An 18,158-nucleotide genomic window follows, 5' to 3' on the forward strand; every position below is an offset into this window, starting at 1 on the left:
TTGCTGAGACCTGACAATAAAAAAAAAATGGACTAGGCCAAATATGTCTTTCATGGGACATGGATTTCAAAGTACATGTGCAATTTCTGAATTCAAAGTCACATTCCAGTGAAGTGAGGACAGCATCACTGGATCTCACACTGTCTGATTTGACAGAAACTGAGCTGAAATCACACTGACCTCATATTTGCATTCTAATTATGGACAATTGGGAGAGACCAATGACAGATACAGGACCACACAAGTAGGCTTTGTGTATTAGATCCATTCTCACATGCTAAATTAACATAATGGTCTAATCCAGATCTAAAAATTAGGAAGATTTTTTAAAAATGTTAGACTTGGACCAATAGGGGGATTGATACTTTGGACCAATCGATAGATTATGATAAGTTTTTGTCATTTTCTCACCTGAGGTCTAGATATGATTTGAAAAAATTACGTTTAGGATATACTGGACATCACAGTGACTCTTTAGCAAAGGACTAAGCGTCTAACTAAGAGCCCTGGGGCGCAGAGTGTTAAGCTACAGTACTGCAGTCAAAAGCTCTGCTCACGACCTGAGTTCAATCCCGACGGAAGTCGGTTTCAGGTAGCCGGCTCAAGGTTGACTCAGCCTTCCATCCTTCCGCGGTCGGTAAAATGAGTACCCAGCTTGCTGAGGGTAAAGGGAAGATGACTGGGGAAGGCACTGGCAAACCACCCTGTAAACAAAGTCTGCCTAGTAAACGTTTGGATGTGACGTCACCCCATGGGTCAGGAATGACCCGGTGCTTGCACAGGGGACCTTCACCTTTTTAAGCGTCTAACTACTGGCGTCTCTTAAAATATGCTTTGGCCATGTCCAGTCATTTGGTTTTTCTGGGAAGAAGTTATTACTCATATCAATTTTCATTTATTTTGGTGGAGGCTTATGTTCTTTTGACCAACCCATTTCTTGGAGGCTAACCAGTAGTCAATGAAAATGGACCCTTCGGGCTCTTCCTACAGCTAAAGACATATTACAACATTGGAAAGATAAAAACCCACCTCTGGTAAATCAATCCATTGAGGACCTTAGAACTCTATCAATATTTGAACACAAGGAATACAGATGGCAATTGCGTATGGACTTGTTAGATATTTGGAAACCATTTGTAGAAACTTAGGTCTAGATCTACCACCACTATTATATTTTTCTCTCTATGTATTTTTTTTTAAAATCTTTATCTAGTTGCTAGATTTAAAGCTTTCCCCCCTTGTTTTTTAATTCCTGTGTTTTTTTTAAAGAAATATTTTAAAAGCAGGATTTGTATACATGCATATACTTGGAGCTGTCCAAAGGCTACTGGTTTCTAGAATGAAGTGGATCATCATAGCAATCTTACTTTGTATATTTTTTCTTTAACCATCTAGTTCCAAATTAAATTCTATTCTCCTAGGTATTTTCTAAATACAGTTCTTTGTGGCAAAGAGGTTGCTACCACAACATAGGGAGTCCCCTATTACTGAACAATGTGAAAGGTGAATGTTGAAGCTTGGGGTTCAAGAACAATTTCTAAGGGAGATACACTTAAAACACATTCTCACTGGGAAGCAATTTGTATCAGTAATGGTGTTTGCACACTTGATTTTTTGGGGGGGGGGAAATCCTTGCCCTATTTTCTCTCCCCTTCTTTCTTTCCTTCTCTTTGCTATTTGTTTCTTGTTAGTTCTTGGAGAAAGCTGTAGATGACCATGGATGAAATGGAGGGTTTCTTAAATACTGCAGATATTTGTTACATGAAAGACACTAACGTTTGCAATTGAAAAAAGAAAACACATAAAACAGGAACACACTGGTGTTATTGATGGACAGCCACCATAACAGCCTGAGAACAACCAGGAAAAAGGCTGCAGAAAAGATGGCAAAGAACTATGCCAGTCTGTTGTTCAACAAAGCCTATGATGGAATCCTCAGAAAACACTGGAAACAGATAAACACTTCTGTTTACAAGGCAATCATGTTTGCCACCACACCAGCACTTCCAGCAGCAAACATGCAAAGGGTAAACAACATACATGCTGCCTTAAACACCTGTATGTTTAAGGACCCAGTTCTGTCACCCACACTTTACGTTATTAAACTTAAGCTACAAACATGGCAAAGACCTAAACACATACACAGGACAGACCCAGACATCCACAATCCAACCTGTTTGCATTGGCTTGTCTAGACACTTCCTCCAATCTTTTCACTCTTTTCCTAATTGCATCAGCATCAGGTGAATGATGGTGACCTGCCGGCCCATTAGGAACTCCTGGATGAATTCCAGGTGGAAGTCCTCTGTAGATAAATATGTACAGTAATTTTCATTACTTTTGTCTAGTGCTGCATGTTCTCTGCTTTCGAATGAAGGCAAACATACCTGTCAACAAGCTCCGGAGCTTGCTTTTCTCTCAATCCCTCTGAGATTTTAATGTTTTCTCTTTGTTGCTGCATCTGATCGAAAATAGCATGATAGTGTTCATATAGTCCTCGAGCTAGCGCAGGGGAAGGGACCACACCTCCCCCGCCGCCAAAAAACTGAGCCTAGAAATTTAAGAACATACTCTTAAATTCTGATGCTAATACATACTGACAGCTCTACCTGTCCCGAAAATGCATGGTCAAATTCAGAAATTCTAATGTTAAAATGCAATTACAGATAAACAACACTTCAAAACAAAAACTTAATAATGGGTTGTGTAGGATTACACGGAGTACTATTAGGCACAAAACTAGACGAGGGTTGCGAGACCATAGCACACGTACCAGTTCCCTATTCCCCATGCTTTACCCCTCCCCTTCACTCTCCTGTATCTCTAAAAGATCAGTAATAATAATAATATTAGGAAGAAAAAAAGAGAAAGAAAAACTAGTTAAGTTGACGGGCTTTACTGGGCATGGACACAAGATGTACTGTAAAATCGTCCCTATCTGTCTTTTCCCTTTTTTCCCCCTTTTCTGTAACCCCTCTAAAAATGAATAAAATCATTATTAAAAAAATGCATTTACAATGTGCCACTTTTTATACTTCAGTCTTCTCCTAGTTGGTCATTCGAATCAGCTTCTGTTCATTAGTCTAGGAATTTACTTGGTCAGATGTTGAATTCTGTACACTGCCTACTAGCAGTACAAAGATGTACACATACATGCTCATATATTTACTCAAAACCATCATGGTATCCTTGGAAAAACAGTTACTAGTGTATGAACACCTAAAACGCTCCTAACAATTCTATTTGAATACATTTCAATGTCCACTCGACATCGAGCAGACACCCATTCAGTTTAAAACACACAGCAATTTAACGCCTGATTTAATAAAAAAAATTGACCATTCCAGATGCTCCCCATGGTCATTCACCAGAATGTGGAAAGTATGTATTGTATGACACATGAATATTAACCCTTGCAAAGGAATACACACTTTGGATGCATCAGGCATTTCTCATTCAGAGCACCCGCCCCCTACTAACAGTTAAATTGTGGAACTCCCTGCCCCAGGATGTGGTGATGGCTGCCAACTTGGAAGGCTTTAAGAGGGGAGTGGACATGTTCAAGGAGGAGAGGGGTATTCATGGCTACTAGTAAAAATGGATACTAGTCATGATGCATACCTATTATCTCCAGGATCAGAGGAGCATGTCTATTAATTAGGTGCTGTGGAACACAGGCAGGATAATGCTGCTGAAGTTGTCTTGTTTGTGGGCTTCCTAGAGGTACCTGGTTGGCCACTGTGTGAACAGACTGCAGGACTTGATGGGCCTTGGGCTGATCAAGCATGGTTTTTCTTATGTTGTTATAGCCCAGAGCTACATCTAAAATGGGCTGAAAGGGAGACACTTGCAGAGTTTAAGAAGCTGTGGAAGGTCAATGAGTGACCACTGAATAGCCTTTTCATGGTGTCTCATGCCATCTCTCTTCTAGCATATCCCTTAAGGGTCACAAAGGTGGAAACAATTGAATTTACTACAAACCTTTGGTGTACCAGCAACTGAACTTCCTTTGAAGGAAGGCAATGCTCTGCAAGCAACTGAAAGGGCTAGAAAGGCTGCTGATGTTATCTCAAAGCACTACCAACCTTGGTTTCACCACTTCCACTCGCACTAAGCACATTCCTCCATCCTTGCTCCCTGGCTCTGTTTATTCGATCCATCTAGAAAGGAAAACAAACTGAATCCAAACACTGTTGATGAAAGTCAAACCTGACAACAAAAAGCAAAGTGTTAAGATATTATACCCTTTCTTTCTCAAGTCTTCTCAGCTGCTCAGCCTTCATGAAACTGATCTGTGAAATGAAAAATCAGAGCATGTGAACTGAGAGCATATTAAGCTACACAAAAGCAACAGTAACTCACAAAACACTCTTCCATTCTATTTTAAAGACTAAACAAAAATAAGTACCTGTTAACAGAGACAAGTCTTCAATATTTTCTAATTTACCTGATCTCTCTGCCGTTTCTCTCGCTCATAAAATTCTAGCCTTTTCTTTTTAGCAGCTTCCTGAAAAGTAAATACAAATATAAACTCTAAATCATCATTTCAACAGATTGAAGGTCAGGCTAAAGGTAAGTTGCAGGAAAGAAAATGTGGTTAGAGGATATCTAATAAGGAGGAAAGGTTTGAAGATTTTGTTTTATATTTAAAAGCTCATATTTAAGTTTTTTTTCCATTTGATTTCATCTCTTATACCTCAAACATTTTCCTCCTTTCTTCTCCTGGTTTCCCTTTCTTCACAGGAGATGGACGGGCCTAAACAAATTGAAACTATAAATTAGAAGGAGCACATATAGTTTGTTCTAGATGACAATTCTTGAGAGTAGAATCAATGAGGGAGTATTGGTTCTTGTAGGTTATCCGGGCTGTGTAACCGTGGTCTTGGTATTTTCTTTCCTGACGTTTCGCCAGCAGCTGTGGCAGGCATCTTCAGAGGAGTAATACTGTGTTACTCCTCTGAAGATGCCTGCCACAGCTGCTGGCGAAACGTCAGGAAAGAAAATACCAAGACCACGGTTACACAGCCCGGATAACCTACAAGAACCAATGAACTCTGACCGTGAAAGCCTTCAACAATATAATGAGGAAGTATATTTATGCAGTTAATTTTACAGACTTTACAAGCCTGTAAATCCAGCCCTATGCAGGTGTCAAGGCTGACTCTGCCTTGGTGCAGTAATGCAACCAAGCTTTACCTGGGTTTGGTTTCAGTAACTCCCTCAGTATCAGTTACTGCAGATAGTTACTGTCTCAGTAACTCTTTGCGAAGTATTTTGCAAACAGGTAGAAAATACATATAGCCATCATTGCCTTTTTATCATATGGGGGGCATCAAGTTAATTACTATTAAACAACACAAATTTAGAAGAGGTGAACACATGAAGCTGCCTTATACTGAATCAGACCCTCGGTCCATCAAAGTCAGTATTGTCTACTTTGACCGGCAGCAGCTCTCTGAGGTCTCAGGCAGAGGTCTTTCACATCACCTGCTTGTCTAGTCCCTTTAAGTGGAGATTCCGGGGATTGAACCTGGGACCTTCTGCATGCCAAGCAGATGCTCTCCCACTGAGCCACTGAGGAACTTCTCACCTTGGATTAAGAATGCTGTCTAAATAAAAATGTGTGACATCACCTCTAAAATACTTCCCTTAAGCTGGTCTTATATTTATAGGTTGCACATTCTTGCCCACACTTTGTAGCATTAATGGAGGCCACACTGGATGCCTTGCATATGAGTATGCACTGCAAACCCAGCAGTGCTTGCTGACATTAATTATGTATTTATTTAGTTTATTTATAGTCCACCTTTCTCAGTAAGACTCAATGCAGATTACACAATGAAAGTCAATGCAGTCAACACGATGAGACATACGATATACAAAGTAATAAGACTGGCATTGCAGAACTATCCATTCAGGGGTCCCTGTCCAGCAAGAAAACTCGTCCCAAGATCAATTAAACACAAAGATAAGAATATAGCGCTGAAACAAAAAAGACAGAGGGTTGGACCCAAAAGAATTTCCAATTGTGAAGACCCTGCCCCCTCCTCCAGCTGAGACCCTTAGACAGCAGGATCCCACTCTTATTTTAGACTTAGTTGTTTTAATAGGCACCTCCTCTTAGAGCCCAAGTGCCAAGGGATTCGAAACTCGGAGAATCTTCTAAAGGCACCTGGGTTCAGCCATGACACTGGAAAGTCCCATGAAAGAAAAGGAAGGGTGTGCTGGAATTAAAACCTGGTTAAGTGCAATCCCTCCACCCCAGATCCATGGAATATCTTGTTCAAGAAAAAAAAAAACCTTTCAAAGCCAAGAACATCACTCAATATCCTTACACATCCCGGCGGTCTCTGGACAGTTCCAAGGCAGGCCTAATACAATCATAGCTCTTGTGCCAAGAGATACTTCATCAAGGCAATGTGAACCATTTCCACCAGACAGCTGGGCAACCCTTAAGTATCGCTAACATCCAATCGACCCAGGATGAGCCATCAAGAGGACTCTTAAACCCATCAGTCACGCCCAGTTCTTTGTCTATATGCTAAAACCATCCAATGATCGCCGCTACTTCCCTACCAATCTTCCCGCAAGATTTTCACAGCAGTTACCTTTAAACTGCCCAGTCAAATTCAAGCTTCATATCTTGGACCAATCATGTTCCTAGAAAGTGGGTTCCCATGTCTAGCTATGGGACCCTTCCCCATAAAAAGGCCATTCCAAGTCTGTGGAATGTGTGCCAGGTTCTCCCACTACCGAGATACCCCTGCAACCGCTTAACAGACTCCCCTTTGCCTCCTCAATACTCTGCCGCCTTCAACCTCCGCTGTGTCTACACCCAGACCTCAAGCCCTGGATTTAAGGCTGTACATCTCTTCCCTAAAACTTCACCGTTTCCTCCCTTTTACAAGTGCACCCTCTGGTTGGAGTGTTTTTGCATGAGCTTCGGGAATCAGTTCTTAGGTGCTTAGTGTAGGTTCTTTATATTTTTTTATTATTTTATTTTGTATGAAATAAAGTTATTTGTTTGCATGCAATAAAGTTGTTTGCAATCACTTTCTCTTTTATTTTGGGGTATCCCCACTGAAATCCACCCTGGTATACATAGGCTACAAGTTCTCGTAGTATTCCTTTCTGGAACTCTTTTTAAAGCTAATTTCCCTTTCTCTGGGTCCAATTTGGGTGAAGAAACGAACAGTGGGGTTCCCTCTGCCACCAAAAAGACTGTGCTGGGAAATCATAGGGTCTGTACGGACAAAAACTATGTGGGATGGGGGCAGTAATGAGGAGGGGTACTGAGTGATACTGAACGAATAAAAGCTGGCTGGATCCAATCCTTCCCAATCAAGAAGATATACCTTTATTTGCTTATTGAAACCTTTTCCTCACCTGTCTACATTTAAGTAGCGGCTTCTCACAGTACTTTTTAGCTCCATCCCCAGGCTTCTTATAGATTAAAGGCACTCCATATTTAGCAGCAGGCTTGGTAATTTTCTGAGCAGGTGCAGCAGAGGCCAGGTTTTGCCCTTGAGCTGGTCTCTTTACTACATAAGAAAGGGGGGAGACATTGAAGATTACATATCTGAATGTAATCACAAAGTTGTGTTCCTTTAGAAATCTCCCCCAAGACACGTGACATCACAGACCAGGTTAAGCCTAACTCTGTTCTGAGCTAAGTATACACCTAGTCTGGAATAATATTGGTTGGCGTGTCCATTTTATTACCAGATAAAACGGAAACTGTTTTTAACTTTCCTTTTATTCTGATAAAATGAAATATTCTTTCAAAACAAAGGTGCCTTCCTCGTGCACAGAAAGCGCTATAAATCTCGCAAAGAGGACTGAATCTCAGAATGCTTTCAGTGCAACCTTTCAATGGCATGTTGGGCCATTTCAAATTATCAACTGAAAAATCAACCCGCTACTTGGCAAACTAAATGGACAGATGTGGCATGAGAGGCCCACCCATCACCACAATTTCAAAATCAGCCTTCTAGAGGATTCCTGTTTTTTATTTAAAACCTTTATATTTCTTGGACTCAAAACAGCTAACAATGCAACAAGTTTCAAGAATTCAAGCACGTAAGTCCATTAACAAGACAAGAACAAACATGCAGATTATTGCTTTCTTTTATACAGAAGCTACCTCATGGACAAAAATTTACAACAATATAATAATTGTTGTAATATAATACAATAATACCACCAATATTACATTGCTATTATATATTATAATATATTATATAACCAATATATAACATATTATTATATTATAATATTATATAATATATAATATAATATAATCTATATTATACAACTATGAGATAGGTTTTACACTTAAATACACACAAACACATACACACAGCTGCTGTTAACTGCATTTTGACAGTTTTGGGCTCAGGTCAGAAGATATAGCAGCAAATTCTCTCTAATCACATCTAAAGATGACTTTCCCCCATACATTACCTGGTGCAGCATCCTGTCCAAATTTTTGCAATACTTTATTGCTGAACTCTTCTGCAATAAGCTAGAACAATAATGTTAGGTTAGTAGCTAAAATGGTTGCACACATTCTTGCAAAATTAGAATATTTACAGGGACAGCTGCATGCCAACAAATGTTAAGGTATTCCTATGATTGTGGGGGAAAGCTGTTTAGGAAATGGAGCTCAAACTCAAATCAAACCTAATTTCACTGAGAATGAGCTAATGGAACTACTTAAGAAGTACTGATACAGGAATAAACCAGTCTGAATTACAACTGAAAGTTCTATAAGCTGTTTGACAAGTATATAAACCACCTGCCTCAATCCAGAAATCAATTGTCTACAAATGAACAAATGGACTTCTGGCGTAGAACAGACTTCTGTCACTGCCATCTTGGTGACATTTCTGCATGTATACATAGAGCCATCATTGAGATGGCACAGACCTATGAAAGACTTCTCATTGGAACCGCCTCATGCATACAGGTAAGCCTGTGAAGCTTTGAATTAGGTCAAGTGTTTTATAGTGTATGCGTGTGTGTAAAGTGCCGTCAAGTCACAGCCGACTTATGGTGACCCCTTTTTAGGGTTTTCATGGCAAGAGACTAACAGAGATGGTTTGCCAGTGCCTTCCTCTGCACAGCAACCCTGGTATTCCTTGGTGGTCTCCCATCCAAATACTAACCAGGGCTGACCCTGCTTAGCTTCTGAGATCTGATGAGATCAGGCTAGCCTGGGCCATCCAGGTCAGGGCTTTATAGATGTATAAGTACATCTAATTTGAGATATTTTGCATATTAAGGAGAAAAAAATGGCTAAAGGAAATGTCTAGAATGGTAGCAAGCTTGAACAGCACAGTGTCAGAACTTGATGCAAAATGTTGCAGCCACACCCATATTCCACACACAATTCCAACACAGTGGTGTGGAGGTTAGAGTATAGGACTAAGATTTGGGAGACCTTGATTTTAATCGCCTCATGGAAGCTCACTAGATGACCCTGGGCCAGTTGATCTACATTGACCTAACCTAGTTCACAGGTTTGTTGCTGTGGTGAAGATAAAATGGAGCAGGAAAGACTGGTCTCCACTGGGGAGATCATCAGGGCAAAAATAAATATAACCAATTGCTATTATTTTATTCTATGCAAGTACAGCTTACAAATGCAGTAGTATATCATTCCTCCAGAACTTATGTATGTACTTATGCACTTAATACAAAGCACTTCAAAAAGATTCACAAGAACTTCTACAAGTGACTAAATATACCTGTAAGAAAAAAATGATGACTTTACCTGTGGTGGGAGAAATTTTTCAATGCGTTTAGCTATACACATTTTCTCCAATATGGAGTTGACTGATGGTCTATCCCTAGGATTTCTTTTAAATAACTGTGATATTAGATTCCGGAGCTCATAGGAATAATGTACAGAAACAGGTGGAAATGATCCAGAGATTATCTTGAGTACCAAATTCTTCATATTTCCGGCTTCAAACTAGAGAAATTGAGACAATTTGTACTTATCAGAGCAGCAATGCCTTTACCAGAACAACAACAAAGAAACACCTGGATTTCACTGTTTTAAAATATTTGTAAAGGTTGTTTCAACCTTCTTCCAGCATCAAATTTTGCCATAAACAGTTATTGAACTTACCCTGTTCTCTGTATTTAGATGCTAAATTACCTTAGTTAGCCAGGTTCAGAATTTTTAAAAAGAATTACTTAAGGCTCTAAAAGCAAGAATTGGAGTCAGCCAAAGAGGCTGACTGATGGTTTCCCATACTTTCTGAGATACTTCCCAGTATGAAGAGATGCAACACACAAAGCATAATTTTACCATTCTGGCAACCCATCTCTTCTGGCATACAGGGTCAGAAAGCACAGAAGAACAGCTGTTTTTCAAAGGCTATTAAAGAATGACTCCTACCAGTGCAAGATAAACACTGCCTCAAAACCTGGTGAAGCCAGTGTTGTGTTGTGGTTATAAAATGTCAGATGAGGACCTAAGAGACCGGTTCAAATCCTCATTCTGCCATGGAAGCTGACTGGATGACCTTTCACCAGTTACTGTCTCTTAGCCTAAACTACCTTGCTGTTGTGAGGATAAAATCACGAAGAGGAGAATGATGTTCTAAGCCAATTTGGGACTTCACTGAGGAGAAAAGTGGGGCATGAACAAATAAACAGTCAGAAAGCTCACTGGATGACCTTGAGCCAGCCACTTCTCTCAACCTAGTGTTCCCCACAGGGCTGACTGAACATATTGGACTGGATCCAGCACTTCTGCTGATATTTTCCAGTTCGCCACAAATAATGCCCTGCCCCTCCTCGACTCTGGAAGCAGGGCTGAAGTTCTGTTCCATAAGCAGTACCCTACTCACAAGTACTTTGGATCCAACCTCTAACACCTGAAAGTAGTAAATTCATTCTGGAAGTATTTTAAAATGTCCACTTACTGCATGTTTCAGTGTACACATTTCATACAGAACACAACCAAGAGCCCATATATCACTAAAAAAGAAAACAGACAGAAAATGTTAGTGTGCACTGACCCAGACCTTCCTAGCGTACTAGTTAATTCTTAGAACTTGGGCCCAGTTCACATCATCTTAAACCAACTATTCCAGGAGTTCATGCATTTCAGTGGGAGCAAATTCTGCAATCTGATTAGCATGTTTTGGAGCTTCCAAGCCCATGGAAACCACAAGGACACAGCTGACTTGTACTAGCAGTACAACAAGCAAGTAACTAGAATTAAGAAAGCAGCCCAAAGCAGAATGTGAATGGCCTGCCCGCAAGAAGCTTCTATTCCATTGCTTCCTGAGCAATGACAGCTCCACCCGGCACTATGCCTTTATCCTCTGTAGGAGGGAATTCTAAGAAGCATCCTTTTCAAAACATTCAAAGAACACTGATCTCAACTAATCATCTGGGTTAGGCCTTATTCTTTGGTAATCTGCAAATATGCCAACAGATATCCTTTCATTGTGGAGAAGGGCCGTGGCTCAGTGGTAGAACATCTGCTTGGCATGCAAAAGGTCCCCGGTTCAACCCCTGGCATCTCCAGTTAAGGGGACTAGGTGATATGAAAGACCTCTGCCTGAGACCCTGGAGAGCCGCTGCCAGTCTGAATAGGCAATACTGACTTTGATGGACGGAGGGTCTGATTCAGTATAAAGCAGCTTCATGTGTTCACTGCAACAGAGGCTTCTTTATACCCAAGACTGAACCTAGCTGGGCAACAGGACAGAGCATATCTTGGTGATTACGGGAAGCTACAGCGTTGAAGAACAAGATGGAGGAAAACATATACTGCATAAATGTTGGGAGACAAAATTCTACATAATTTTGAGCATATATCACATTAGCCTCTATTCAATAATCAATAGTGAGATGTGTTTTAGCTTATGCACTTTGATAAGAGTATGACAGAAATAAAGCAGATCTAAATAAAATTCAGGGTAGGGTCTACGCTAAAGAATATACCTTTTATTGTTGTAAGGCTTGTTCTCACAGATTTCAGGTGACAAGTAATAAGGAGTTCCTATACAAGTTCGAGCAAGCTCCACTGTACTAAAATAAAATCAGAAAAGTATTAATGAATTAAAACATGCTAGAGAGTATTACTATAATGGGAAAATATTTGAATGTTACCTATTGAGCACTCTAGCTATTCCGAAGTCTCCCAGTTGTATTGTGCCATCTTTGGTTAAAAATATATTCTAAAGTCAAAAGATAAACAAGTGAGTAAGAGAAAAAAGTGAGAAGAAGACAAACCAATAGTCAATAACAGGAAGATCATGAAAATAATTGTATGCTTTTAACCAAAATTTACTACTCCTACTAGTAAACACTCTTGGTTAAAAGCACATTGACTTTGTAAGAAAATTTTCTTACTATATCAAAAGAAACATCTGAAAAAAAATATATAATGTTGTTTTGCTAAATGTAACCCAAGTCCTCATTCTCACATACTACCAACAAGGTAATAAGGTTGAGCCTGGAATATACCACTTCAGATTGTGGACAAGGCCTCCCTGACACACTAGTTTTCAATATGGGGGGAGGTAGGTATGGAGTACTCAATTCATGGGACCTCGATTGCACCCTGAAGTGGTATAGTCCAGACCACAGATATATCATTGTATTGGATACTTATGAAAACAAAGCCCAGGTTTTTCCATTAGAATACTGAAATTTAACAAAGTTTTTCTTGCCTACCTGTGATTTTATATCTCGATGCAAAATCTTTCTATCGTGTACATGTTTTAATGCTAAGCAGATCTGTACAAACCAATCCATGATCTAAAATTAACAGTAAAGGCAACATTTGTTAGAATAACATTTAGAAATGGTGACCAGAACAGCTCTAAATGCAAACTCCGATGTTCAAATTTAGTGGCGTACAGTATCCTTAACTCACCTTTTCTTAAGTTCCCAAAAGTACCTAGCATTAAGAATGTCAAGTTTACAATGATATAAAAAGCTGTCAGATTCCTGAAATGTATCGTAAGGAATTATGGATGGGAACCAAAGAACAGTAAGCACAGCTTACTGCTCTCATCAAAATGCTGCTTTTAGGAGCTGGGGACTCTTATAAGCAGTGTGATGTAGACATCTGCCATAAGAAGGGGGAAACTGGCAAAAATCACCTCCACACACACATTTCCACTAGCAGAAGACGACTTTGGCACCAATCCTATAAGTAGCAGCATCATATATTACATGCATTGTACAGAAAATATTCTAAACACACATTTATAGCTTGCCTTTACATCCAAAACGGATCCTCAAGAAGCATTACACTAACTTAAAGCACAGTAAGAACAATGTTACCCACAACAAGCTACCATATTTCAATAAAAAACAGCCTCTACATACAGAAGAAAAAAATAAATACTGCATAATATAAAATGATCTCAAGCAGTTTCATAGCAGTAGTCCAAATATCAGGGCCCCAGCACCATAAGCAAAATATAAGAACAGCCAACACACCGACTCTGATTGCATGACCACATAAAGCCCACCTCACTACTAAGTACAAGTAAGACCCTATACCACCATGTGCAAAGACTGCAAGCCACACATATAACCATGTTTGGAATGTGGGTAATACAGTGCTGCATGTGTTATACTCTTGCCAACACTTTTATCTTGAATGCCGGGGGGAAATCATTACCATCTGAGAACAGCTCCCCAATTCCCTGGACAGATAAAAGACATAGTGCTAGGCTTTTCTTCATGCTCTTTGGGCTGACCCAAGAATTAAACCACAAGATAGAGAACTGCTAATTCAGTTACCCTACCACTGTATTTCTAGAGTCGTCAGATCTCAGAAGCTAAACAGGGTTGGCCCTGGTTAGTATTTGGGAGACCATCAAGGAATTCCATGGTCATTGTGCAGAGCAGGCAATGGCAAAACACTTCTGTTAGTCTCTTACCTTGAAAACCCTTTGGGGTCACTGTAAGTCAGCTGCAACTTGACAGCACTTTACACACACAGACACAACACAGAGCAGAGCAAGAACTATGGCAGTGGCAGGAGTACAGGTAGGGTTGCCAACAGCCTGAAAAAAAAGATGCCCTGCTCCTTTATTAGAAGTCTAACAGGATGTTCCTTACCTCCATGCCATGAAAAACTTCAGCTATTTGCACACATTAAGCCTCTATTAAAGAGACAGGTTTCCCCCCCTCCAGGGCTGTTGGAAACCCTACCTGTACTAAGTACAGGAAGCTGCTGTTAGTTATTTGAAAGTTGGGCCAAGTGCAATTACTGCAAGCTGCAAATAAACAGCAGTTACACAGCTACTACTAAATACTCTCAGACCAATGTAGTGGGCATTTACAAGAAGGAGAGATTATCAAGCAATATAGACCTCAAAGCCAGTTACCTGATCTTCTGAAAACAAGACACCTTTCTGTGCGTTAATTTTCTTGAACAGGTCTCCTCCTTCACAATAATCCATGACTATGTAAAGACAACCACCTTCTACAAAACAAAAACATCATGAAATAAATTTTTTTAGTCGTGCACATGAACACATGAAGCTGCCTTCTACTGAATCAGACCCTTGGTCCATCATTGTCAATACTGTCTACTCAGACTGGCAGTGGCTTTCCAGGGTCTCAGGCAGAGGTCTTTCACATCACCTACTTGCCTAGTCCCTTTAACTGGAGATGCTGAGGATCGAACCTGGGACCTTCTACATGCCAAGCAGATGCTCTACCACTGAGCCACAGCAGGAATCAGTCCCTCAATTTTTTGGGTCTGATTTCCCAATAACATATACATTTAAATTCAGCACAAGAGATGGGAGATTCATAGCTTGATCTTAAACATGTTCAGAACTCCTACAGATTTCAGCACGAATGCCTCCTTAAGCAAGCATGAGTGGAACTGTAGAAACTGAAAATCCCGACAATGGAAAGTAGTTGTGAAAAGTATAAAGGACAATTAAAAAAAATCATATTGTTTTCCCCTTCAGTCAAACTAACACGTTCATACATATTATACATACTGGGTCTTAAAACCTAACCTTCAAATGATTCTCTGTACAGGACAATATTTGGATGTTTCATGTTTGCCAATACAGCAACTTCTCGCCTTGATTCTTCTCTCTCTTTATTTGACATCTTAAAAAAAAAAGAAGAACAAAAATATATTGTCTTAGAAAACAAATATAGGAGATCTAGTCTGTGGCCAAAAGCCCAAAATTGACATATTGGTATCACAAGTAAGGTGGCAAAACATCTTTACATTTCTTTTAAAGGTATATGGGTATATATTTTGACGCAATAACCTGTTCTGATTGATAGCTTAAGCTTTTTATGATGTCATCAATATGGCCGAAGGCAATTTTTCCTGCCTTTTCTAATTTGAACTATTAACTCATGAACCAAGCGACCAATTTCAAATTTTATAGCACTGCAGGAAAACTAATAAATTTCAGCTAGTAATCACGGCTACCAATAATGTCTCTGTCCATTACTGTTTTGTGATATGGGCATAAAATAAAGAAAAAGGTCAATTTCCCCCACTTTTAAAATAAGGTTTATGGCATGTGGTGCATCACCTAATCTAGATAGTCACCTCAAGAATACTAGACAAATGTAGCTTATACTTTTGCCATTCCAGTGAGCCACAGTGAGCTTAAATAAATTCATTTTGATATGTCACAGTTAAGTACAGTTAAGTACCATATGCTATGGTTTTTATCCAATGTAACTGGGTAATAAGTAACTTTGTCTTACTGCAGACAAACATCTTAATTTTTTTAGTTCAGCAACTGTTCAATATGCATGTTTTTTCTTCATAAATGTCACATGATCTTTTCACAGCTGCTAGCAGCTGTTTTTTTGAACTATTTTTAATGTTCATTATAACTGAAATAATGTTCTGAACCCTCAAGTTCAACCGCAAAGTGCACATTTGTTGTTTTCCCCCTGGTTGCCACATGTCTTTAATTTACACACAGCAGTGCAAATAAGTCCACAGGACAGCCATGAGAAGTTTGGCAGTTGAAAGGAATTCACACACTTGCATGATAACATCCCAAAACTACAACTGGTGTGGGTAGTTCACACATTCTATCAGTTACAAGATCACCATCTCTGTCCATAAACCATCCATGATCTTTTAGGCTATGTACATTAGGCTGGCTATGCAAACTGCATCTTCAAATTCCTGCCTACCAGTTGGCCTTAAGTACATGCATGAATAGGCACTCTTTGCATGGTGAAAGCTGGTTCACATTCTCCACACTTGGCACAAATAAATGCCATAGCATTGTTCATTTACAGAAGCAGAGCAACTCTCTGGAACATACACTTGACAGGTGAGTTGCTGTACCTTAACAGCTCTGTAGAGATTTCCTATGTCTTCCCTAGTTGAAAGAATGAATCCTGGTAGACTTTTCTCACTACATTCAAGGGAGTAAACTTACCTTGACCTGCAAAATCACTCACAGTATCACAGCCAGTGAAGACACGGAGTCTATGGCAACAGACATATTCTATCTAAGGGAACTTCTGTTTGCTTATGTCAATCAATCAATCTTGTGTGACTCTTTGTTCTACATTTAGGAAACATGTGGCATGGTATTTCACTTGTAAATCCAAAGGGTAATATGAGTACATCTATGTCTTCTGAAACACCCACAGATCCCCCCCCAAGCTTTGCTGTGTGTAACGCATGCAGCAGCATCCTAGTGTCAGCTTCTTCTTGTGTAGAGCTCAGCTCACCTACTTCTTCCCAAGAGTTTCTGGTGATCTTGAAACAGACCTGATCACTTTTTGCGTAAAGCGTTCTCTCTTCCAAACTTCAGCATCTTCCACTGTTGCACCAAGTACTTGATGAGCTCAGACCTGTTAGATGAGCTGCACAAATATCTTTTTAACTGCTGGATTTTGTGAGCTGGTGTAGCAGTCTTCACCTGCAGGCAAACAATTGTTCTGCCCTTGCATACTTCAGAGTTTTTGACAGAAGTTTCCAGGTATATCTAAAGAATAATATCCTTTCACTACAGGTACCTGTGAAGTGTAACACAGAATACAGATTCTGCTAGCAGTTCAAATGTCTTATTGTCTTTCATCTTGTGCACTAAATTCAGTCTAGCAGTGATGCAGGTAGATAGGACTGTTATGTTTTCTGCCAACACTCTGGGAAGCACAGCTGTGTCAGTCTTCCATGCAGATCCATCTGCATTTGCAAGTGCCAAAGACTACCAAGATGAGGTAAAGTGTCATAGGCAGTAAACTTAATAAAATGTGGAGGAAATGGACTTTTTATTTGATTTATATCTCATATCACAAAAATGGTAATGGAGGCATTGTTTGTATTAAATCCTTTAGGTGAATTTATTAGCTTTCCAACAGTGCTTTAAAATTTGAAATTGACCACTTGGCTTACAGGGAAGCAGGCAATGGCAAGCCATCTCAGAACGTCACTTGACTTGAAAACCCTACAGGGCTGCCATAAGTTAGCTGTGACTTGACGGCACAAAAAAAAAAAAAAAGGAAAAAAGAGAAAAATTGGCTTCGGTCATCTTGATGACATCATAACAAGCTTAAGCAACTAATCAGAACACGTTACCAATAAAAACATTATATATAGACATGCACCTTCCAGGAAAAAAAAATAAAACTTTTTGCCACCTTACTTGATACTGAATCTGGTCTGGTCCATAGACCAATCAAATCATTTCAGGAATTAAAAATCTCAGAAACTTACCTTGGATATATTGATCTCCTTAATGACATATTGTCTGCTATTTTCTTTTGCTTTCACCAGAATTGCTTTACCAAAGGATCCTTCACCAATCTTTTGCACCTTAATATATTTGTCCATGGTATTTTCCTAAGGCATCCTTACTAGTGAACTAAGGAGAAAGGAAAAGGTGCTATTTAATTGAATAACTCACTGGCTCTTTAGTTTCTGCCAGATCAAATCAAGCAACCCTAGTCATGTTTGAAAGCACTTCCTTTTTTAGATACCATCATCACCACTGTTTTCTTCCACAATGTGATTTCTGAATCCATTAGTGCCCTCATTTCTGGTTCAGCTAAGCTCTACAGCAGCTGGCATCTACTGTCTTCATTCCACAATTATCAGTGTGGATCTTTTCCCAAATGGGCACAGAATCACTTAAATATTTTCAACCAAGTAAGCTTGTACCTAC

General features: G+C 39.6%; 1 protein-coding gene across 1 annotated transcript in view; it reads right to left on the bottom strand.

The window, feature by feature from the left end:
- Positions 1–17,851, bottom strand: part of NEK1 (NIMA related kinase 1) — a 44,424-nt gene extending 26,573 nt beyond the window's left edge. The window contains exons 1-16 of the mRNA XM_056855221.1: positions 17,711–17,851; positions 15,018–15,114; positions 14,373–14,470; positions 12,703–12,786; positions 12,136–12,203; positions 11,968–12,054; positions 10,938–10,992; positions 9,776–9,976; positions 8,464–8,524; positions 7,387–7,541; positions 4,697–4,756; positions 4,448–4,507; positions 4,245–4,292; positions 4,086–4,160; positions 2,388–2,551; positions 2,174–2,305 (exon numbers count right to left, since the gene is read on the bottom strand). Coding sequence (XP_056711199.1) covers positions 2,174–2,305; positions 2,388–2,551; positions 4,086–4,160; positions 4,245–4,292; positions 4,448–4,507; positions 4,697–4,756; positions 7,387–7,541; positions 8,464–8,524; positions 9,776–9,976; positions 10,938–10,992; positions 11,968–12,054; positions 12,136–12,203; positions 12,703–12,786; positions 14,373–14,470; positions 15,018–15,114; positions 17,711–17,827 — 1,562 coding nt within the window. The 5' untranslated portion in view covers positions 17,828–17,851. The remainder of the gene's footprint in view (positions 1–2,173; positions 2,306–2,387; positions 2,552–4,085; positions 4,161–4,244; positions 4,293–4,447; positions 4,508–4,696; positions 4,757–7,386; positions 7,542–8,463; positions 8,525–9,775; positions 9,977–10,937; positions 10,993–11,967; positions 12,055–12,135; positions 12,204–12,702; positions 12,787–14,372; positions 14,471–15,017; positions 15,115–17,710) is intronic.
- Between the last annotated feature and the right edge of the window lie 307 nt (positions 17,852–18,158).

This window comes from Euleptes europaea, chromosome 9 (assembly GCF_029931775.1).
Source record: "Euleptes europaea isolate rEulEur1 chromosome 9, rEulEur1.hap1, whole genome shotgun sequence".
In the NCBI taxonomy this organism is placed as follows: domain Eukaryota; kingdom Metazoa; phylum Chordata; class Lepidosauria; order Squamata; family Sphaerodactylidae; genus Euleptes; species Euleptes europaea.